The following is a 24,817-nucleotide window of genomic DNA, read 5'->3' as shown; positions in this document are numbered from 1 at the left end:
GCACTTTGTTTATTTACCATAACGTCACTGCTGCCTTACTTACATATAGGGACTTCATGTTTCTTATAGGGGTTGACTGATTATCAGCCGTGTCCATATTCACCGCTTTCATGGCACGATTTGCCGATGAGATAATTTCATTATAAAATGTGCTACTTTGGCTATGATGCTGCCGCAGTCACGACTCTGGACTTTAGCGATGTCCTGTCCATATTTGTTTGTTTGTTCACTTATTTACTCCACACACACTCCACATATCTATTATCGGCGTCTTAGATAAGTAATAATCGTAATCGGCCTGAAAAAGCCGAATCGGTCGACCCCCTAGTTTCTTATCCTCATCTAATGCACTTGTGTTGTTGTAATAGCCAGGTCGGACACTGTGCAAAACCTATCCAATCATTCCCTCTATAAATACTGTATCACATGATCATGAAAAAATAAGGTCAGGGCAACTCTCGATGGACAACAAATGGGATAGAAGCTCATGAATAGAACATGTTTGTAATGGAATCTGCTGCCTGTGCATTGTCACAGTGACACTGTTGGAGATAAAGTCACGAAGCGGCCAAATACACATGGGCATCACATTCCTGTATTACCTCGATGACTTCATTGTAAACCTTGAAGATGCAGCTACAGTAAGAATCTGATCCGAATCCCACTGTGCTGCCGTGGCGGTGGAAGACGCCCCCCCCCCCACCCAAACACACACACACACACACACACACACGCACAAACACACGCACACACACACTGTGTCCCTGTAGCAACATCATGAGAACGTTACCGGAGCGCTACAGTCATTTCCACTAAGAACGGTGGGCGGCGCGCACGCAGCCCCGTCTCTCGTTGCGAGACGTGTCAGCGCACGTCCCCAATCATCCAACCAGCCCGCGAGACAGCACTTTCTTCAAACCAAGCCGGGCGGAGCCAAGCTGGGCCGAACCGCACCGCAGCGCACCGCGCTCGACCAGAGCCAAACCTATCCGAGCATTCAGCCTGTGCACGGCGGCAGCAGCGGGCGGCAGGCTGATGGCGAAGATGATGATGATGATGATGATGATGACCTGGTGGTAGCTCATCTTTTACGCACCCCGACCCGCCGCCGCGTTCCTTATAAACCCACTGTCTGCCTCCACACGTTCAATTTTCCACGCCGCCACCATGGAGACGACACTTCACAGGAGCGATTTTGTCGTTTCCCAGCTGCTCCTGTTCAGCCAACTAGGTAAGAAAGTGATAGAGAAAAGAGAAAGAGAAAGAAAAACAACATTATTTGACGTGTGATGCTGCGGACGTTTCGAACGCTGTCAGAGATTGAGCGGGTGCGTCTGTCTTCTTATTCTCCTCCAACATTCTGCACAGTGCACATTTCACTCTTTTGTCTCAGAATCTGAGGGCGGCTCCCCAGCAAAAAAAGGAATTTTACACGTAGATGACATTTCTTAAAACGTGCGTTTTCGACACGAAATGTGTCTCCTACTGTCTGCTCTGGATTTTTGTTTAAAGCCTCAATCCTCTGCAGTGGGCTACGTGCAGGGATTTCTCTCACATGTTGAGCCACCGCCCCCCCCCCCAAAAAAACGCAAGCTGAAGTATGAATGAATTGTAATGTTGTGCTCCATGTTCTTTTGTGTATATGGATGATGTGCTCCAACTTTGACATCCTGCCACCAAACCTGTCTACTATTGTTTTATATAATATCTCTAGTATTTTTAAAGACATATTACTGAAGTGGTTGGGGAGTCTGTCACACTCCCAACTCCAAAGGAATTTTACGACCTGTATTGTGCTTAAGTTATTGCTCTGCACTATACATTTAAGGCGGGTGTCTTTCCAAGTCTTTTCAACTTGGATGCTGAATATACATTTCCCGTCACTCTTGTTGTAGAAAAAAATATGCAAAATATAAGTCCAGAAAGTTCAAGACACGTGGCCTGAGTGGACCACATTGTCTCTGTTTGTTTTCATAAAGTTGGCTGCTTTCACGGAAAACATTTGTTGGAAGAAAAAAAAATTGTCAAAATTTGAGTCAGCAGAGCAGATGTCAAATTTCAAATCCCCCCAAGACATGCAAGACTGGGGCTTGGTTCTAATTCGAGTATTTGGGTCGCAGATGGGGAAGTGAGATAAAAAAAAACATCATTCCTTTATGTAAAATTTGTGTACTAGTTAAGAAAAGTAAAATAAGCAAGACACACATTTGCCTTCAGTCAATAATGAGATGAATCGACACCAGACCAGTCGAGGAGCAGTTATATTCAGTCTTTGAACGTCCAAGTTTTCCAACTGTAATCGTCACCTCATCTTTGAACACGACATCATGCAATAATGCATCACACCTTCAGACTGTCAGAACTGGACCAGTGGCATCTGCAATAACAAATGTGGATATAACGATCTAGTACTTTTGTGAAGGTTAATTCACCTGAAATAGTTGTCCTGAAATATGCCTTCATGTCCGTATACTTTTGGAGCTCACTTTTCTCACAAGAAAAAAATAGATTGAAATATATAAATGTATGCCACATCAAATTGACATGACACAGCATGGAAGCACGGTAGAGCTTGACTGTTAAATCACCAGAGGCCGAATTGAACCTACAAGTTTATGTGAATCTCATCAGAAATGTTTGTGATAAGAACATATATTGTTACTTTTGGTATCGGCCTCAAAAAGGTTACTTTTCGAGGACCCTCCTCTGTACCCTCTGAAAAGCTCCTGGCAGTCTGCACTCACACATCCACGGTACAATTTTGGTTGACATTTTGATTTGGCCCTTGAGAAATCAAATAGCATGCTAACATGTTTCACATGGATTCGTCCCATAGTTAGCGTGGAATAAAGTGCGGGAGATGAATCTCATGTTGAGGAAAATGAGATTAGGGTTTCCAAATGTTTTCATATCCTGAACAACAAACCCGCCTGCTCCCTGTTTGATGAGATTTTGTGTGATCGGATTAACTCAGAAGATCCAATGAGACGTTTTTTTAATTATTTAATGTTGTGTAACTTGGTTTAGAAACAGACAAACGGTGATAGTGGTAGATTTGGTGCGTGAGCGCCGTTAGTACTTAAACTTGAGATCATCCCCGTGTTACTGCTGCTCTTGTTTCGTTTCCCATCGCCCCCCCCACTGGTTTTGAACTAAAGCTGTTGTCTAAAGCTGGATCCTATGGACACAACTGGCCTGAGATCATTTTCTGTTAGATTCTTTTCTTTCTTTAAGGGCTGAGTTTTCTGTTTTCCACATTCCGTGATGCTCTTTGGTGATCTGCATTACTCTGCAGTCACAGTCTGGCTGCTCTCAATTTGCGGCAATCGAGTCCTCATTCAGAGGATGACGGCAAATTTAAGGTTGTTGATGAACTTTTATGCAGCTTCAAGTTTATATGCAACCATCTAAGAATGCAACTTGGTTTATTTCCTTTTAAACTTTAATTTTAAATATGCTGTTTTTAGTAGTTTACAATTCATAAAAAGAAAGGAAATGGAGCATCCTTCAATAATCACACATTGCTCTTATAGTGGCTATGTTTGTCCAAGCAGCTCTGCCAGTGAACACAGTCCTCTATAGCTGCAGTCCTCCACCGTACCATATGCTTTGGCACAGCATGGTTCTCTCTATACATTATGCCGTACGTCATGCATCTGACTTCTCGGTGGTTTCACACCTGCTCCCGGCCATTCCACTGTGCTCTGCAGGAGCAGAGGGGGGGGATTTGACCATGTGTTCCTGTTTTGATCCATCCAGCATTCACATATTTAATACATTGTGCTTCTGCTGGTTAGAGATTTTTTCTATACTAATCAGATGCAACGTAGCACGATGGTCGCGTCTGCGATCGTATTCTCTGGTGTTCAAAACACTTGACACCAGACTCCACACTTCACTTTTTGTTCCACTCAAGCTTTCCAAAGGGGACCAATTGAATCTGATGCCTTCTGCCAGTAATTGTCTGCATTTGTTGGTCGTTTCCTGGTATCAGCATTTACACCCCTAGCACACTGCATTAGATGACTCACTGTTATGTTTCCGGGGGTCTTTGTTACAATAGTGTGGTACCACACTATTGGAACCTATTAATGAGCGCGAGGCATTGGCCTCAAAGCATTAAACCAGTAATTTTTGTAAATTTTGAATTGTTTTGCTTTAGTCGGTATGACTGTTAAGAAATACATTTTTAGTGAGCTGTTTAGACACAGTGATTGTATTGTGAGTGGTCACAAATGTACTTCGGGATTGTCGGTGCATAGTGAATGGTTATATGGAGTGAAACAGCCTGTGGGCCGACAGGATCTATACTAGAGTGTAGAGGCAATACTTATTTGTGTGTGTGTGTGTGTGTGTGTGTGTGTGTATTACATAAACACTTGTGTAGAGCTGCAACAGTTAATCGATTAATCAACGAGTAATCGACTACTTAATATATCGCCAAACTATTTTGATAATCGATTAATCGGATCAAGCTGTTTTTATGAATAAAAGAGTAAAAATTATCTGATTTCAGCTTCTTAAATGTGAATATTTTCTGGTATCTTTGCTCCTCTCTGTCAGTAAAGTTAATATCTTTGGTGTGTGGACAAATCCAAACATCATCTTCAGGTTTTTGGAAACACGTTCAACATTTTTCACCATTTTATGGACCAAACAACTTATCGATTAATCGAGAAAATAATCAACAGATTAATCGATTATGAAAATAATCGGTTAGTTGCAGCCCTACACTTGTGTGAGTGTGTTATGGATGCAGTAGTTTGTACACCTGAGTGTGAGAGTGTTTATACTATTAAATCTGAAGTTTCCACCTATTTCGAATCAATGAATTATTTCAAATTACTGTTACCAGAATTCCAAGAAGAATCTCGAGACCAATAGATATCCGACCATCGTGCCACCACGCACAGTGTAAGTAGCTCATGTGTAATGTTTAATGTGAGCCTTGGATCATATGTTCTCCTTGTGAGATACCATCTGTCCAACCAGTACACTCGAAGCGTTTGAACCCGAGGGGTTGCATCCGGTGGCATAATAGGAACGCCTGATGGTGTAGTAGTAATTGCTTACAAAACACTGGCAAACACATTCTGGCACACTTGGCATCCTGAATGTGCAAATCCATAAATAATATGAGGAGAAGAGTGATGAGATACACTCGGATACATAGTAAATAACAGTCGGGATGAAAGTGTTATTAACTTACTACTAGATTTGCCAAGGTCTTTGTAAGGATGTGACAAAAAGCTGCTGACGATTTATTTATTTATTAGGGATGCATGATATTGGATTTTTTTTGCCGATATTTCACAACTCATTTTTTCAATAACAGATAGCGGTACCAATATATATACGTATATGTTTTTTCCCCCCACACCTAATTGCAGGGATCATCAAGTCTCTTCTGTAGTGGAATTGAAATATTATTATGCATACTTATCGTGTAGGCAAATTTGGCAGTGACAAAGTAACTCAACATAACTTCTGTTCACAGGAAACATTGGAAAAGTGCATTGTACAACTTTTCAACAATTATACCCAAATAAAATACCAGCGTATTTTCAGAGTTAATGTCCCTGAATTAGTATACTACATGTGCTTATCAGACTACAGCTTAAACTCAACATTAACTGAAAACAGAAGCCCATTATGTGACTGTACAATCTTTTAAATCATTAACTTAAGTCTAGGCTCAATCTGCACTGCACTGATATGTGCAAACAAAATCTGAAAAAGTTCAAAAAACATAAGCAGCTTCATTCTCTACTAGGGATGCCCGATATTGGATCTTTTTGCCAATATCCGATATTTAATTCTAAAGTCAATATCGGCCAATACCGATGACGTGCCAATATTATTTTGCATCCCTATTATTTATTAATCAACATCCAGAGTGATGTTTACATTGATATCAATAGTGGATGGAACAAGTCTCTCTCCTGGAAAAAATGTTCCAGCACACAAATTCTGGGTACCGGCTGGTTACTGAGAACTAATGTGATGCTGGTGTTCTCTTTTCCCCCGAATTTAAAAATCTATAACAGTTTGAACCTCACTGTGTGGAACTCATTGGGAGAAATAGGACAGTTATGATATGCCAGGATCCTGTGGTGGAGAAGAGGAACACATTCAGTGACTGAATTAATTTAAGTCAATACAAGAAACTGAATTTTATAATGACATTGAGAAATAAACTGTGTTCACTGTGGCCTCATCTGGCCAATACGCAGTCCATTTAATAAGGTCAGTAACATGCGGCCGTACGATCTGATGCCTCCCAACTTAACGATTAGTGTTAATCAATGTGAATTAAATACCACAGTGATTAGGGTCATGCTGACCATCACTTTAATGCTGCATTGTAGTCAACTAGTTAACTCTTCATTATCCTGAAATCCTCTCATATGAACAAATTGGTCTTTTAACTCAAGGACACAATGTCACACTGTCCATGTCAAAGTGTTGAACCATCACTGTCTATTTAATTCTTTCTATACTCCACATTTTTAGTGGCTGTACAGTATATAGTACAGTATACGGTACAGTATAGTATGGTGAGATATAATTGCGTGTCTCCCTCCTTCTAGCTTTAACTCTCGGTTTAAGATGAGATTATGTGTGCGCCGACTTACACTCATGCACAAACACACGCTCACACACACACACACACACACACTCACACAGCATGATAGACTCAAGCTCTGTAAACCAGCCAAATAAAAAATCTTCACTTGGGGAAATAAATCTTGTTAGCACGATTTCCAAAAGCCTTCTTAACTGTCTGGTTTTAGTGGAGAAAAATCTAATCAGATTTCCGGCATTCAAATTTGAGGCAAGGGGATACTGTAGTAAAAAGTTTGATAAATCCTCAGAATGACGCAAAAAGTTTTTAATTTTGTAGAATGTAGAATTTCTGTCATAACTCTTATTTTGAAAAGCAAACTTGATTGGGTTCTGTGTGTTCTGATAGAAGTGGGTTGCACTGTTATCGTCACCAGTGTTGGCATTTCTCTGAAAAACCACAGATGTTACATTGAATAATTGATTAACTGTTCTCTACTGTGATATTTTGTGTCCCCCCCTCTGCTGGCCTGTTCCCATCAACAGCATTTTAGTCATAAGTGCTCTTATTCTCAAATCCACTCATCTGCAGTCTGCTCTTATTGTGGCAGCATTACGGTCGCGGTTATTTTCGAGCCCGTCTGTGCCACCAGGACAGCTGGGTCGCTTTGATGCTGAGCAGCCTGTACAAGGAACTCGGCTCAGTGAAACACTTGTGCCACTCCAAAGTTTGTTCAGTAGTAGTTACTGTGGCTGTCCTTGGAAGATATGAAAGTCTCATGTAAAAGTAGAATACAGTCGTTGAGGGGGGCTTCACCACATGACCACAGTATGAGTTGTCATTGAGAAAAATTCCTCAGTTCCTTCTTTCTTCTTTCACCTCTTCACTTTATCCCGTCTGGCTCTGAAAGCTTTACAGCCTGCGTTCATGGAGAAGAGCTACATTAGACGTCAGGTTTCCAATGCTGATCCCATGTCAAGTGGCAGAAATAGAAACTTCTCAAAAAAACTCCTGAAGCTCCATCCACGTCTCCACTGTTAAATCACTACTGTAAGTTAACAAACTTCTGATAGAGCTTGTGAGGAGGCGAGGGAGAAATGTATCTGGCTTCGAGTGATTGTTGAGGATTATGATGCAGGAGTTGTTGGACAATTTTCTATGACCTCAGTGCAAGCTAATTGCAGTGGCAGGAGCACACTAAGACCTTTGCAGAGCCACAGTTAATAGTAAGTTAATATTTGAACTTAAACAGATACAGTAGTCTTTTGGCGGGGTATTTCTTTAAAGCCAGTAAAAGGCTCAGTGGTGCACTGAACAGATCAATGACTGCTTTGCAGACTGCTTCGCAAGTCATCATGAGGTTGAAGTACTTCCTGTCTGAGACCTGAGTCAAAATGTTGAGCTATGTATTAAGAGTATAAGATAATGTTTTTTTTTGTTTCACTAGAGGGGATATGAAGTTCGTAGGTTCCAAGTAAGATGACCAAAGACGGGATTTCAGATTAAACATGCTGTACAGAGGAAGTGGGGATAACCAGCAGAAAAGCGCAAGGTAGAAAGGGAGGATGACCACATGATCACAGAGAACAAAAGGTGAAAAGGAGAGGAAGAGTGAAACCGAGTCACTGAAACCACAAAATGCCAACGCTCTCTCTGCAATCTCTCCAGTTGAGGAGGTCTGCCTGAAGTAACAGCAGCTGACAATGGCCGTCTGTCTCCGCCGATGCCCACATACAAAAGCCACCGTTGTGTTTTAAAAGGCTTGCACCGAGGACTCAGGCTACCGGAGAGGGAGAGAACCTTACTGCCAATCGGCTGGCCACCTAATGGCCGTATGAGACTTTGATTTGTGCAAACATGAATACACACATACAGACGCCGTTCAGCTTTCAGGGCACGATATACCCTGAAAGCTACACACACGATATACAATCAGCTTCATTCAAGTTCATCAAGTATTTGGACAGTGACAAGTTTTGTCATTTTGCCAAAATGAAGCAGACAATGTGTTATCAAGGCTAAATCAACAATTTGGTACATTCTTAAAATGAAGGAATCCACTGGAAAATTCAGCAACACTTTCAATAACTGGAAGTCCACGGCAGACGACGAAAGCGGACGATAGTAGAATCCAATCTTTGGTGAAGAAAAACCCCTTACAACATCCAGCCAAGTCAAAAACACTCTTGAGGAGGTAGCTGTATTATTGTCAAAGCCTACAATCAAGAGATTTACAACAACGTGCAAAACACGGGGAACACTCAAGAACATGAATAAGATTCATGATCTGAAGTAAACCTCTGTTAGGGTTTAAAAAATGAGGACCTAAATGCAGAGTGCGGTGAGATCGAGCTGATTTAATACGGTGAACCAAAATTGACTTACAGTCCGTAAGAAAAAACTAAATCCAACGAAAGGGGATCCACTAACAGACTCGAACAAACATCACCGACTGGAAACTGGAACAGACCGGGTTGGAACCAGGAAGAACTGACCAAGACACAGGGAAGAGTAATTAGACACAAGAGGGCAAAAAAGAGTCCATAAAGAAAAACCAAGTCCAAAATAACCAGACTTAATCATCCGCCAGAATCATGACAACTTCATCATCTGTCAAACATGGTGGAGGCATCTCTTATGGCATGGGCATGTACGGCTGCCAGAGGAAGTGGGTCATTGGTGTTTATTGATGATGTGACTGCTGATGGAAGTAGCAGGATCAATTGTGAGGTGTAAAGGCCTTTACTTTCTGCTCCGATTCAGCCAAATGTTACAAAACTGATAGGACAGCACTTCTGCACTTACTGCAGATGGACAATGACCCAAAACACACTGCGAAAGCTTCTCAAGATCTTCTCAAGGCAGAGAAATTAGGTATTCTTCAGCGGTCAAGTCAATCACCTGATCTGAACCCAACAGAGCCTTTTTAGTTACGGATGACTATACCGAAAGCAGAAAAAACCTACAGAGCAACAACTGAAGGCAGGTGCAGTAAAGGCCTGGCAAAGTCTCAGAGGGGAGGAAACTCAGCATTTGGTGATATCCACAGGTTCCAGACTTCAGGCAGTCATTGACCGCAAATGATTTTCATCCAAGGGTTAAAAACAATCCTTATATTTATCATTATGTTAGTTTGTCCAGCCACTTCTGAGCCTCTGCAAATGGAGGGACTATATGCATAAGAATCGCTAAATAGTTAATTCAGTATTTATATTAAACCTCTTGATTTAAAGCTAAAAGTCTACACCTCAAACACAATTTGATTGTTTAATTTCAAATGAATTGGTTGTGTATAGAGGCAAAATTACTCTGTCACTGTCCAAATACTTATGGACAGCTACGCTGTAGCTGTAACTCTGACATGCATTCAGAAAAATGCCCGGATTAAATTTTGCGGACATTTTCCTGAGTTTGCTTTTCGCAAATGACCAACGCATCAGGCGATTGTCCGAGTCAGGCGCGTTCACATCAACAGGGACATTTGCGTTTTCACATACACATACAAAATGTCCGGACTTCAATGCATGTCTGAAAGCAGCTCATGTGTAGACTTGGAGAAGTGTTAACCAGACTTTTGGCCTTAATTGAAGAAGAACTGGATCCATCTGGTTCCATTGGCTGCTCATAGAACTATTTGATTCATATTCGTGTTTCCGTGCTATGAAGAAGAGCTTGATTAATGACTGGACATGTTCCTTCCACAGTTTGTCACAATCATAGGGTTTCTCTGTTGCGTAGTATTGTTCTTTCTGTCATGGTGCTACTGTGGTTCACTGGTGTGACTGTTGTCTTGCAAATTTCGCCAGCACCATGGTTTAAAGCCTTTGTTTAACATCCATTGACCAACATTAAAGGTCAGACAGATCATGGCAGCGCTGAGGCTCACCCCCACTGCACTGCTCCCACTGCATGGTGTCGTCACTGGCATGCACGGAAAAAGAGTTTGAATATTACACGTCTATCGTAGAATACCAACGCATGGCAAAGTCTGGAGAGAAGCGGAGTTGTGAATGTGTGGCACCGGTTACAGTCTGTCTTAATATAATTAATGCCGCAGTGCTTCGAGTCTAAAGAGAAGTCTCGCTGTTGAAGGAAGTGAGACAAGGCTTCGGTCCTGGAGAAAGCTGAAACTTTGAAACTTATCCCATGCTTCCCGACTAAGGTCTGGATGACAAGCAGGAAAAGATCAACACCAGTGTAGTGACTCTCCACCGGTAAAATGGAAACACTCCGTCAACACTTAATTATTCCCCAATTATCTATCAGTGTGTCTGGGTCCAGATAGGATGGCCTCTGGGTCCGGACCCGGACCGTGGTCGCATGTGGTCCCTCGAGTTAACGCGTCTTCAAGCGTCATCTGACTCGACTTTCGCCAGCGTTACTTGATGTTGTGGAAGCCAAGCTTAATCTCATACTTTTTTTCGTATTCCATGACATGCTTTCGATTTGGGCGGTGGAGCAAATTGCTAGTGTTACCGCCTCCGGCAAAAAATTTAGCTGGACAACATTTGCAGTAAATTGTCATTTGGTCCGAACCAGACTTAAAAAAAACAAAAAATCCTCCAGACGACAGAAACGGCTCCTCTCTTTGGAATAATTTCTTTGTCATCGTGGTGTCTAAAACTTATTTTTCCGACCTGTCCATCATGGCAAGAGCTTTAGCATGCCTTTTAGCGGTGCAGCAGGCAGATTTGAACGTTCAAAGAGAGAGAAAAAAGTCTGACATTACCACTGAATAGTCTGTTGTTTTAGTTTTTTTCTCCATATAAAAGTTGACATTTTGTTGCAGTGCTCTCATTTCATGAGCTGCTAAGAGATTCTTTAATGAAGATAAGTGGGAACCAAAAGCAGCTGGTCTGATGAAACGTTAATGGAGGATTGTCTGTTGCTTTGTGTAGTGTGGAATTCACGGACGAGCGGAGTGGAAGTGAACTCAATCCAGCAGAGTACAAACTTTCTTCTTTCCAGTGAGAAAGTTCATCAGGGGGCCGCAACTGTGACCAATCGGTGGGTTGAAAGTTGATTAACCCCCACCCCCCCAACCCCCACCAGCCGACCACCCTCCTTATTCACACACACATTTGAATAGAAATCTTTGGGTGGGCGCTCCAAGACACATACATACATACACACACTGTAAAAAAAAATCACTCTCGTATGTGAATGGTCAAGTGTGCATGTTTCTATTTCTATACAGGTTATGTTTGCTCGTCTATGAGTGTCCATGTGTCTTTGTGTTATTATCCTTGTGTGTGTGTGTGTGTGAGTGTGTGTGTGTGTGTGTGTGTGTGTGTGTGTGTGTGTGTGTGCGTGTGCGTGAGAGTCTGCTGCCTGCCAGACGAGTGAGGAATTGGGGGTGTGACCCTGCACTGAAATATAGAGAGGAGAGGAGATGGTTTTGTATCCACGGCGATGGAGAGAGTCGGAGCAGGAAGCCAACAGGAAGTCAGGGTGTTCCACGCGCCATCGGGGGCCCCTCTTGTTGTCATGACGCTGTGAACCGTTGTCATGGAAACTCCGCTGATTCAGTCTGAATGCTGATAGGAAACATGTTGACTGGATTCTTTAGTGAATCATCCACAGCCTCAACACTTGTTGATAAGCAGCTTGAGTGATTTTTAAAGTTATACTTCGAAACTGTCGGTAGATTAGAAGTATATAATTTGCACTTTATAGATAGCGTCTTTGTTCTTTGTTATTTAAGTCTGAATTTTTAATATTAAACAAAGTTATATAATAATAACGTCTTTCAGCCCTTTTGGAAGCCAGATATCTTTGTCCTATGTCCTTGTGTCCTTTTATGTATTTTTCTCCCTCTGATTAAAACAGGAGCGGACCTCAGGCTCTGCTCTCCTCATTAAAGACCAGATCAGAGCGTTCAGATACCACAAAATCTTCACCATCTTTTTTTTTTCTTCTCTCTATCAGAGGCTGCTGTATTGCTGCTGCGCTCCACTGAACTCCTACAGGATTACTAATCACACACTGTACACATACACACACACAATTTGTACTGAGCAGATGGAAATGGTGCATCTGACTGCTCTAACTATGCATACAGATTAGTCACACACACACACACACACACACACACACACACACACACACACACACACACACACACACACAGCTGAGGTGGACATGTGCAGTCATAAATGCTTAGTGGATGAACCAGAACTTGCTGCCTGCATGCACAGAACACACATGACAACTGCTGGAGAGTGAGCAATTTGGTTGTAACATTAAACACACTCACACTCACAAACACACACACACACACACACACACACACACACACACACACACACACACGTGTGAACTTATGGGCCTCTTTCAGTCCCCTGAGCTTTCTTCCTCCTCTGTGTGTCCTAAATCTCATCTCTAAATCATATCTCACACCTTACTGATGTGTGATGCTGAATACTTGTGTCACCTGATTCATCAGATACATCCAGGGGTAGAAAGACGACTGCAACATTTTACTCAGGTAATGTTACTTAAATAGATTTTTACTTAAGTAGAAGTAAATTAATTACTTAAGTGAAAATGTACTGTTAGTCAGTTAAAATGATTTCTGAGTAATTGTTACTGTGTTACATTTTTAATAGATGGAACGTGGAGGGGTAAATAATGTTAATGAAATATGACAAACAAATCAAACATCTTTAGGAAATCCTTTGTAAATGTATTGACCTTTCAATGCATGTGACACAGTTTACCACAGTGGGCGTCTATAGTCTTCATGTGGTTATATTAAGCTAAACAAACTTCAACAAACACTTCTTATAGAATTTCAGTACAAACAACATGAACTCCAAAGCCGCCATCAAAAAACACAAAACGCTATGATGCTCAGAACACAGTAGTTTTTTTAAGTTCTCATCTCTACAGTGACTTACAAGTCCTACTGCATTTTCTCTTTGTCCATGCACTATGCAGAGAAATCTACGCTTCCTCTCTGCTCTAATCAAATATTTGATATTTGATTTAAAATACTTAATTTAAACTAAAATTGCTAATTTTTTGAGTTAATGTGTGATCTGTTCCTTCCACCCCTGGACACAAATCAGTGCATGTGTGTGTTCAAGCGTATGTCTCTGTCTTTTATTGATAGCTTTCTGATTCGATATGTCCTGCCTGCCTGGTTAGTTATTTTTTTCATAGTTTGAAGCTAAGATTTGAGGTCAGTCTCTTGCAGGGCCTCTGCCACTCACAAGCTCATCAGAAATATCTAAGCTCCAGGGTAAACTTTGGAGGAAACATGCTCAATCATCCCCTCTACTGTACATCCAGCTTTAACCCAAGCTTGGTGAATGGTGTGTAATTAGGCAACTCAGAAAAAGGAAAGGGAAAAAAAGTCAAGTTGTAACAGCAAAATGTGCCGAGTAGGAAACACCGATTGACTGGCCATGAGCGGAATGAGTATGAACCATGTCCTTTGATAATGCAATACAATATTGAGTACCCAATATTTATACATTTTTAAGTGTTGAAAAAAGTTAATTATAGAACAAAATGTAATTTGATAAGCGATGTTAATCATTTATTAATTTAATAATGATTTTCCTTGTCATATTTCATCATTGATTAAATGATAAACTGACAGATTTATTGCTAATGAAAAAATCTAAACTAGTTGTAGCCACATTAAAGAAAGATGTTCAGTAAGGTCTGAGAGACGGATAGCCTCAGATTAAGTACGCCTGCTTCACAGCTTTCATTTAGTGTTTGATTTTTTATTTATCATGGACTCTTGTCATTAAACCAGGGCTACACGGTAGTGGGTGAGTGTATAATCAGTAGCGTCTGTCTGTCTGTCTTTCTGTCTTTCTGTCAGTCTGTCTGTCTCTCTGTCTGCCTGCTTGTCTGTCTCTGTCACAGTGATTACTCGGGCCGTTTTGATCCACTTCGGATCAGCATGTTGGTTGGAGGTTGGGTAGGGACCTGTGCGATTATTTATTTATTTGAATCCGCATGAAAGATCAAGGTCACAACACAGGATTAAAGTTGTACGCTAATGCTCATGCATGGGAAATACATCGGAAGCACACATACATACATACATATGCCATTGAAATGTTAAATCAGTTACAGATTGTATTAATCAATATTTACATACTTAAAGTAACATTTAAAAACAATAAAACAATACGCAAACAATACAGCTACACTGCACTCGACTGCCCACAAAATAAATGTATTATACTCATCGCGTCTTACAATGTCATTTTACACTGGCATTGTCAATTCATTCATATTTTCTGGCCTTCGTATCTTTTATGATCATCAAGTTATCATGATGATTCCAACATTTTGCTCACTGATATTCATCTGTGCTTAGAGTTAAAGCTTTTCATCCTTAAATATTTTAACAATGTAGCCTATTTGAATATTGAAGAGTGCATGCAGCATGGGTGTAGCATCTCTCTGAGTGCATTTCTAGTTTTAAGAATACAAGATTTGCCTTACGCCCAAGCTGCAGTTGAAATGGAGGGGGGAAAAAAAATACTAATTTAACCTAAGGCAGCTCTACTGACTGGTGCTGTCAGTGTGGGTATTACTCATTTAGATTTGCTGCTTGTTATTAATGTGTGTGAGGAATCTGTGCCAGTGTCATTGCAGAGCGCTGTGGGTCATCTTACATTTGGCATACTGGAACGTAAAAACAGGATCATAAATTTGTCTGGCTTCATAAAAATTTAACAAAACGTTTCTACAGTACAAGCTCAGCTCATGACAACTGTCTGTCCCCAACTACATTTTAGCTCACTTTAAACCTTTTGTCCTTTTCAGACCCAACAGGAACGTACCCAGCAGCCAGTTTCCAGCTGTCAGCCGTGTATGTTTTGGTTGAGGCCGAAGCGAGTTTTAAATATCAGGACAGTTTGGTTTTATTATACATTTGCGAGGCCAACGGTCTGCTAAGAAAGTGTGTGATACCCCATCGGGCTGGACATAGAGGGGTGTTAGGGGTGTTACCTGACACTGTGTGTGTGTGTGTGTGTGTGTGTGTGTGTGTGTGTGTGTGTGTGTCCGTCCTAGCGTACATATCTGTGTTTTAACCCCAACAGCTGCTCAGCTGCATTACCACCTCCAACACAGGGCCCCAAAATCTCACGGTCACCTCCACACACACACACACACACACACACACACACACATACACACAGACACGCACACAAACCGGACACCAATGGTAGCCTTGTCTGATAAGGTTTTATATTGCCGCTCTAATACTGTGGAGTCCCCGTGGAACAATGCTCGGTTTGTTTAACACTCGGAAACGATATCCCGCATTTAATACGTAAACTAATCTCGTTAGCCCATAACCTGTCGCTGCTGGACTCCACTATGAGGCTTGGTTCACTCAAGTGGACAGCATAGACGACCGGGACACATCTCTCTCATGCTGCAGCATTCGCAGCAGGTCACTGACGGACCACAAAGGAGCCCCAAATATGTCTGGGCTCACATAAACATACTGATACTATCAATTACATTGACATTCAGTTAGATGAGTCAATGATGATGGTGTGCGTGTGTGTGTGCTCTTCTCTGGTATTCCAGGTAAATAAGATCCTCTCTCACTCTTCCGTACTTTGTGTTCGTGTGTAACCATCCTGTTAATGTGACACGCAGCCAATCAGACAGCGGCTGACGGATTGAGATACGGCAAAGGAAACAGTGAGACAGTGAATGAGGGGGGAAGCCAAGCAAAATAATTTAACCAGCTGACACTCAACACAGCTGAACGCTATATGAGTTATAACTTGGCCCCTGGAGGTATGTGTCTCTGCGTGTGTGTGTGTGTGTGTGTGTGTGTGTGTGTGTAAGAGACTGAGGTCAACAGGTGTCACGTTTCCTGTGTTCATTTGTGATCAGTTATGGCAGTTGTCGTCTGCGAGGCCTTTCACTTAGCAGAAGATATTTAACAGTAGTTAGTTGTTTTTGTAATCAGTCAAGGAATTCTACTCATTTGTAGTCAAGTGCAGCATCATTTTGAGATCCACCTCCATGCTTTTTTAATATATATATTTAGAAGGCTTTATTAAGCCCATGGGTCAGGAAATATACATTTAAGGCCCACGGTTTGTGCAGTATGTCGTTTTGATAAAAGGTCAACCTGTTCCAGCGAATGATTTAATCTGGGGTGCAATATGGAAATTGTTTTGCATCAGAATCACAATCTTTACCCTCTAACACAGTACGCGAGGGGATCACCCAACTCCAGCACTCGCAAACAAGCCACTGGAAAATTCACAAAACTTTCAGCTAATGCTGACGGAGCAAAGAAATTAAAGACGTACATCCATACAGAATTCTTTTCAGACAATGGTTTTCTCTAATACTAATGTCTGTTCAGAGACTGTCATTTAACTACATCCATATTCTTTTCTGTGTAATAACAATTTTATAGTACTGAGTGCAAACGTCAATTAGAGACGATAAATGAACAAGTGACGAATGCGGTCATCTTCCCAGTGAAGGCCGTTTTGCCTCAAAGTATCAGCCTTCAGACTAAAACCTTCATGGCTGAATAAAATCCAGAGACTTTTCCTCTCGTGGCTTGAACACACAGGCCTTCTGTCCCTGAAGGTAGTCAGGGCTTCCTTTTAATAGGACAACATTAATCACATCTGCAGTAAAAAATTAAAATAAAAAAAAAGATTGTGGCTGTGTTAATGCAGCTGATAAATGTTTCCCTGTTCTAAGGCATTCAGTCTAAATCAGCCCCAGGAGTCCTGTAGACCAACACGACGCTATTCATCAGTGCTCAGCCAGGACCGGCTCACTCCTCCCAACACTAATAACAAAGGCGGTTTTAGCGATTTTCCTCCCCGCAGCCACAACCATCTGAGGCTGTAGCTGCATCTAATTCAAAAATCCACCCACAGCCCTAGTTATGATGAGACTTGAATTTAACAAAGCTACAAGCTCAGGCAGAGTTTGAGGAACCAGCGATCCAATAAACGCCCGAGGGTTCACGATCCTCGAAAGAGCAGCTACTGTTATTTCTTTGCCCTGTGCATCTCCACGTGATGGAAAAGCTCATGCCCTGTCCCTGGGGGTCATTAAAAAGATCTTCTAGGAAACATAAATAAAAAGTAAATCAGTAACTGAAGAAGAGCAAGGGCCAAGGGCAAGAGGCTACACCTGGAATGAGCGGAACATGATGGATGTGTGTAAGAGGAACTGAGGTGACACACTAAACTGTCGAGTGGTTGAGAGTGTAGAACGATTCCACACCATCACCTTAGTCCTTGTGATTTTTTGGTTCACGTTTTTGTGTGAGTCTCTAACTAATAGTTATTTCTTCAAAAGCCAAGTCTGGCACGAGAGAGCTGTTTACCTGACTGTATTGTGGAACGTTTTCTGCAACCGTATTTAATGCTGTGTTCCATTATACCTGGGAACTCGGACCCTGGAAGTCGGGGTGGTGATTTTTTTCCGACCTCCCGAGTCACAGTGGAACCGGATCGCAGCACAACACGACGTAGCAAACATGGCGACTCACACGGAGGTCGGGTCTCCCTAATGTAACTATATTTAACTCATTCAAGTTGACGAAAAACAACGTTTCTTTGTTGCAGGTGATTATACATCACAATACAATATACACAATATATATTCAATTTCTGTGAATAAGTTCTAATAAATATTACACAGCAGCTTTAAGTGATGTCATTTCTCCTCTTCCCCTGTGATGGTGTAATGGCACTGGACCCAGACTGACAGTCGTGGATGGAAACGTCTTTGATTAATTCATTAATTAGCATCTTTTCTTTTCATTAAAACTTGCACAGAATGGAACCCACACCATATTGGTGTAAATATCGCTGAAACTCTCACCTTTGTTGGCATTCCATCAGTCAAGGACTTAAAATAACTAGTTGAAGTAGCAATGCAGCTACTCAAACACCTGAAATGTAATAAAGCCCTTTGCATTGCTACAGATGTTAACATCCATCCCACTGACGAGTGAGAAGCGATGATCTTCATTGGTGCATTAACTCAACATGAGTCTCAGGTGTATGGCAGACACACATTCTCATCTGGCATTACTTTGTCATTACTCTGTCGGTCATCAAAAGCCGTGGACTCTTCCTCTCTCCTGCTAAAACGTGGGGTATATTTCAGATTACAGTAAACCAGCCCTTCTCTCCATTATTCTGGGCTGTGCTTGACTCATTGGTGACACAGTAGGTGTGTGAACGTGTGAGGAAAGAAGCAGAGCTTTGTTAGAAATGCAAACGGCGTGAACGTCGGCAACCAAAAACCTTGAACGCCAGGTCTGTGAAGCCTTCTGGGAAATTCGATAAAGCAGATGGGTGGAATAACACAGTGATTCAGCGGTGAGCTTCATGCATGGCCTGCCTGCAAGCAATGCAGTCGCGTCACTATCCGCCGTGCTCTTAAAGCTGAGCGCCGGTGTCTCTCTTGCTGCTGGCTCTTGGCCCGTGCAGTTCTGGCTCATCGCCTCATTCCTCTCTAATGGCAGACTAGCTACTGTTCAGTATGTGTCCCTCAAGCTCTTACTGTGAGGCCACCACTGCTTAGATATGTGGAACTGCCCCACAAAAACTAGCAGCTGACATTTTGTCATGTTTTAAAAATATTGAATGGTTAAAAGATGTCAGTTATTAACTTTATATTTCTTAAACATTTCTGCAGATTAGACTGACTGAAAAACTAAGGCACTATAACTCTGTCCTTGATATAATGCAGGTTGACTGAAAAAGACAGAAAGATCTGATAAACAAGATGCTGATATATTGCGAATCAAAGACAACATTCAGGCTTCTGTGACAAAATGAAAGACTTACAATGCACTGTTTAGAAATTAGAGCCTGACCGATACATCAGTTGGCCATATGAGCCTTTTACACCTTTTTTATTTTGCCCATATGTGCTAATATGAAAACTTTAATTTGAAAGAATAAACATTTAAGTTCTACATTATTTATTTGGTTGTATTTATGTTTTCTTGTTATTTGTAGTCACATTTGTTTTATGGTTAAACTGTAAAATATCAAACCTCAGTTACATTTTTTTTCAAGCAGAGAGAGAGAGGCAGCAAAGGTTGCAGCCAGGTTTTGAACCTCTTGGTTAGCGTTGAATCATAAATTACAAGTTACAAAAATGTCATGCTTGATTTTAGATCTTTGTGATCCCAGGCTCTGAAGTGTTTAACAGTGTAATGAGAAGGTACTTGCTGTCTAGGAGTTGGAGTTTTGTCCTTTTATTGTCAAAGCAAAATGAGAAATGTACAATGAGTTACTTTGTGTCACTTCATTTAAATCTGTTTGGTCGAGGCGTTAAAGGTACCAGAGGCCATTTTAAATGCTGCATGTTGGAGCACCAAAACCAGTTTCCTTTCAACTCATCTGTAGCAGCACAGTGGTTGACTAAGTGGTGTAATCCATTCCTGGAAAATAATTGATTTTGGTGAGCTCGGTCCTGTGAGGGCAGCTTCACTTTGATGCGTCAGAGAAACTTTGCTTTGATAGTAATATGAGCTGATCGACCAAATCAACAGTTGATCCGTAAGTTTTTTAGTTTGGTGAATGTGGACTGCAGTCTGACGCAGTTTGATGAGCAGGTAACGCGAAGCGCAGGAGAACCTCAAGCAACACAGACTGAATATTACAGAACATTTATCATCAACTCCAAAATATTCCAGATAGCGTTTTAAAACATGTTCTACTCTCTTATTATTTAGTTCTCGTGCATAAAAGCAAATTCAAAATCCATTTTAATTGTACAGCGTTTCAGTCGGACAAAAGAAGCTACTATACATATTCTTATTCAAATGCAAAGTATTCTCGAATAAGATGTCAAAAATCTCGTATAAACAACCAATGATTCTTCGGGGGTGTTTGTGTATGTGCGTGTGGGTGTGTGCGTTGCGTCGAGTTGCCAAGGGCAAATTAGATTAAAATCCTTCACAGTGTGATGTTAATGAAGCCATTATTGATGCTCCCATCCCACAGTCAACTCCATTCTTCGCCCCCCCCCCCCCCCCCCCCGCTCCCATTCATTCCTCTCATCAGTCTCTCCTCCTTTGTGCCAACGTGAATGTAATCATCATATACTCAGGACTTCGGTGTGGACTATGCTGGAGCGTCACACTTCAACCTCTCTTCCTCTTTTTGTCTTTTCTTCTCTTCAAGTCTTTTTTTTTTAATGGGTCCACTGACATTACACAGACACTCTGACAGTCCAATCAGTCTATCTCCACTTTATAATGTACAGTATATAGCACTATGATCCTGTGTGTTAGACTTGATTTACAATTTCTCAGGGGAATTATCCATTTCTTACACATTCCGTTCATTATCTATTTTTTAAAATATATGTTCTTCTTATTAGCCTGTTCTCGGCAGTCAAGAATTAGTTTCCATACTATTAAAGGGGTAGTAATCGATTCTAAAGCAATATGCGTTTTGTAAAAATCAGCAAATGTTTCCTCAGCTGTCGCTTTTTTGTGTGTGCCGGAAAAAAAATCTGGGTTTTGGCGCACCCTGGCTCCGTGAATCAAACAACAAAGAAATGGTGCAGATTTTTAACGAGGAACTCTGGTCATTTTAAAGAAACCAAAGTAGTTTTAGTTCCTCATTCAGCTAGTCAGCATATAGAGGTCAATTCAACCTCCAGAAGCCGAAAGGAAAGAAAATAATGTTTATTTTTAGCATCAGTGATTCGGGGATGGGAGCAAAAGTGAGTTAAGACAAGTGTGAGATACAACATTAATCCCCCCTCTGTGGCCGCATCTGTATCGGGGTGTGTTGGATGTTCACCGATGCAGAAGATCTCACAGATGACCCGGTAGAGGTTTTGTTTTCGGAGCGGATGCACCGCATCGCATGTCTGCCGCGGCTCAGCGTCACGTGTTTTGTTCAAAAGCGTAAGCTGTTGCATATGTGCAGTAATTTACCCAGTGTTTCATCCCGCTCCTGTTTTTATATGCTGAGATCATCTGCACCGCACGGGCAGACTCAACGTTGTGGATGCGATGATAGTTGTCCGTGACCTAAATCTGACTCGATGGGGGCTTTTATCTTGTAGGCAGACAGTTTTTTGGTTTTTTTGATAAGTCTGTGTGCAGCAAAAGATTGAAAAAAAAAAAATGAAAGGATGTATTGTTGTTTTTTTCCCTTTGCTTTTTGTTTATTCATATTTTTTATGTCCCTTTCATGATGAGTTTATACATTAGAATGCAAACGCTTCTTTCTTCCTCACTAAACACCAGTCAACCACAACATTAAAGCCAGTTTTATTAGACTTAAGCTTTGTCTTATGTTAGATCTCACACCACATGAAACACAAGATTTGCCATCTGCTAGTGTTTTAAGTGCTTTTCAGTGTCACTGTTGATACATATGTCACAATAAAAACTAAAAATGAACATTACATAATGAAATATTATGAGTACCTGAGAATTAAATCTTGCCAAGGCTATGGTGTTAATGTTTGAATTTTTCTCGATACACGACTTTCTCATCGGGGGCATTACACTTGATTATGTTTGCCTTCATTATTCAGAGCCCGTTAGCCCACTATGCCCAATCTGCTACAAAATCAAATGTTTAGTACAGTCCTCATCGTGCCAACTCAGAAAATCGGACCCACTGTGTGCTCTCTTTGTATACATCTCTAAGCAGTTGATTCATTGACCGTTGCTACGTGCGGCGTTGACTGTTACTGACGAGCTTTAACAGTAGCAGGAAGATGTGGAGTGGAAAAGAGGGTTAATTGGTATAAGTAAAGTCTAGGTAGCATGTTGAAGAGGGAAGTGCGTGTGTGTGTCAAGTAGCACCCACACATACACATCAAGTCCTCCACCTGTGACTTCATACATCATTGTATCCTCTACTGTCCCTGACTAAAATTACAACCATGAAATTGATGTGTGTGTGTGTGTGTGTGTGCGTGTGCGTGTGTGCGTGTGTGTGTGTGTGTGTGTTCGAAAAAAAAATCATAATGGTTAACGGCGATGTACTGCATTTCCCTCTTGCACCCTGTAAAGTGGTGTAAAGTGTAGTGATAACAAATGATATCAGACTTTGTGTGTGTGTGCGTGTGTGTCAGTGAGACCCCAGGTTAGTGTTACATTTCTGCATCATCTCATGAATCATATTGATGCATTACCACAATGTTTGTGCAGTGTACTAAAAAATTAAACTTGACACGTGAACATAAAGTTAACTGCTGACTTTGGTATCAGTGTTTCCCTTACCATTGAATAGGGGGGGCACCCCGTCCCCCAATACTATTTTTTTTTTGTATTTTACATATAACGCCAAGCAGAAGTCATTAAGGTCACTTCCCTTATACGCCATATTCCTCATTCCTGTATAAAAGATTGTGGATGAAACTTAACGTGACTTGTGAAACTTAACCTTAACGAACCCTAACCCTTAACACCCCCCCCCCCCCCCAACAAAAAAAAAAAAGTAAACCTAGGGGAAACACTGGGTATGTTGAAAATGAGGCTGTTGTTACATAGAGGCGGAAGATTGTTTTTTCATACACAAAATACTCAACTCACTTCCACTGTTCGAATATAAACGACACATGAAGGTGTTAAGCTCCTTTCAGTCGGGGAGGAAAAGTGAGTTAGTTGTTAGTTATGATATTTTGAACGGGAGAAGCTTGACACCTGTCAATGCCAGACAGCAGCTCGTCTGGTCATGGTGTCACTGATGAGTCATTGCATTTGTGTGTGTTTTTGTGTGTTTTGTCTCTACATCCAGAACATGGCCAACCCCTACACCCCAGCCCGCCCACTCGGGCAGACACCGCTTAACTTAATCACGTCTGTTTTTATGTCCTGGTCCCTCAATGGTGGAACGAGCTCCCCATTGACATCAGGACAGCTCAATCCCTTCAAAATCTTCATCGCAGACTGAAAAATCACCTGTTCAGAAGGCACTTTACTACGAAATTTTAAAATTAGCTCTTGGAGCTGTTTTTGCCTATTTGATAAATGTTCATGTACTCAATTGATTCCTCCATTTTCTGGGTCATATCTTCATGGTCGAATGCACTTATTGTAATGTGCTTTGGACAAAAGCGTCTGCTAAATGAATGAAATGTAATGTAATGTTTTTTGGAAATGCAAAATGACACTTCTAATCTCTCTCTCTCTTTCTCGTAGTCATGGCAGTGGAGCCGCTGAAGAAACTCCCCGAGGACATTGACTGGTCGTACTCAGGTCTGTACGACTCAGTGTTTGTTTTTTTAATTTTCCCATTCCTGTCCTTGCAGAAAACTTGAAAAAAGACAGTTCTTTACAGTGATGAGACGAAATCCAAAGTGAAATAAATCGATGAATGCAAAAAAGCACTAAAACTACAATAACAATTTTTAAACGTAAGTGCTGGCGTGAGTGGTGCTAGAGTGTCTTAATATTTAAGTCATATATTACCAGTCCCACCTCACAGCTGTTAGGGGATCAATAGTGTACGCAAGAATGAAAAGTTTTATATCATTTATAGGAAGATTAAAGGATCAATAAAACATGAGTCGAATAAATTAAGAGCCCCTTAAGGCTGTGGGGTGTTCCCAATCAGGAGAGAGTGTTTGCGGCCCGTTGGTTCGCTATAGTGTCATCACTGTCGCTCTTTTTCTGGCAACTAGTAGGATGAGGTGGAACTCGTCACCCTGGTACCAGAGAGCTTTCTCTGGCCGTGTTTGTCCGCCCTGGGCTGTGCGATCTGTCAGACAGAGCGTATCACAACGCAGACAGGGAAGCAGACATTGATGTTGCTGTTGTGCTTTTCTTCCCGTACGCGTTGTACGATTGTTGTTCGCTGTGTATTCAACACAACAAGACTCCTTGCTCGGTGCAGACTCTTCCACACTAAGCGTGAGGGCAAACGTCCTCCAGTACGTGCTCGAGATGAAAACACAATTTCAAACAAGTAGTCGTAAAAGGCAAAGAGGCGATGCTAGTCTAATTTGACATGACTCAAATTTGAGTCTTCAACCATCAACCAACTGCAGGCGGCTTTAGGGTGGAAAGTCCAGACGATACACGAGTTAGTTCCATCAGATGCCTTAACAGTCTAATCATCACGTGAGCTGAAGGAACGATCTATCAACATCTCCTGAGGGGGAGAGCCTGGATCTGCCTCGGAGCATATGGCTGGAGGACATTAGCTAACCCAGCACGGAGCCCCTGCTGCGCTGAGCTGCGAGTCCAGCAAAGAAACAAAGACGCTAATGGTCCCAGAGGGAGAGATTAGCTTC

General features: G+C 41.5%; 1 protein-coding gene across 2 annotated transcripts in view; it reads left to right on the top strand.

Annotated features, from left to right (window-relative positions):
• Window positions 1–816: 816 nt before the first annotated feature.
• The window catches only part of ptprz1b (protein tyrosine phosphatase receptor type Z1b), a 63,152-nt gene continuing 39,151 nt past the window's right edge, over window positions 817–24,817 (top strand). For both annotated transcript variants that reach the window (XM_047336134.1, XM_035646219.2), the window contains exons 1-2: window positions 817–1,231; window positions 23,724–23,780. In XM_047336134.1, coding sequence (XP_047192090.1) covers window positions 1,168–1,231; window positions 23,724–23,780 — 121 coding nt within the window. In that variant the 5' untranslated portion in view covers window positions 817–1,167. The remainder of the gene's footprint in view (window positions 1,232–23,723; window positions 23,781–24,817) is intronic.

Source organism: Scophthalmus maximus, chromosome 12, assembly GCF_022379125.1.
Source record: "Scophthalmus maximus strain ysfricsl-2021 chromosome 12, ASM2237912v1, whole genome shotgun sequence".
Classification (NCBI taxonomy): Eukaryota; Metazoa; Chordata; class Actinopteri; order Pleuronectiformes; family Scophthalmidae; genus Scophthalmus; species Scophthalmus maximus.
Note: the sequence above shows the minus strand (reverse complement) of the source record. Positions and strands in the feature narration are given on the sequence as shown.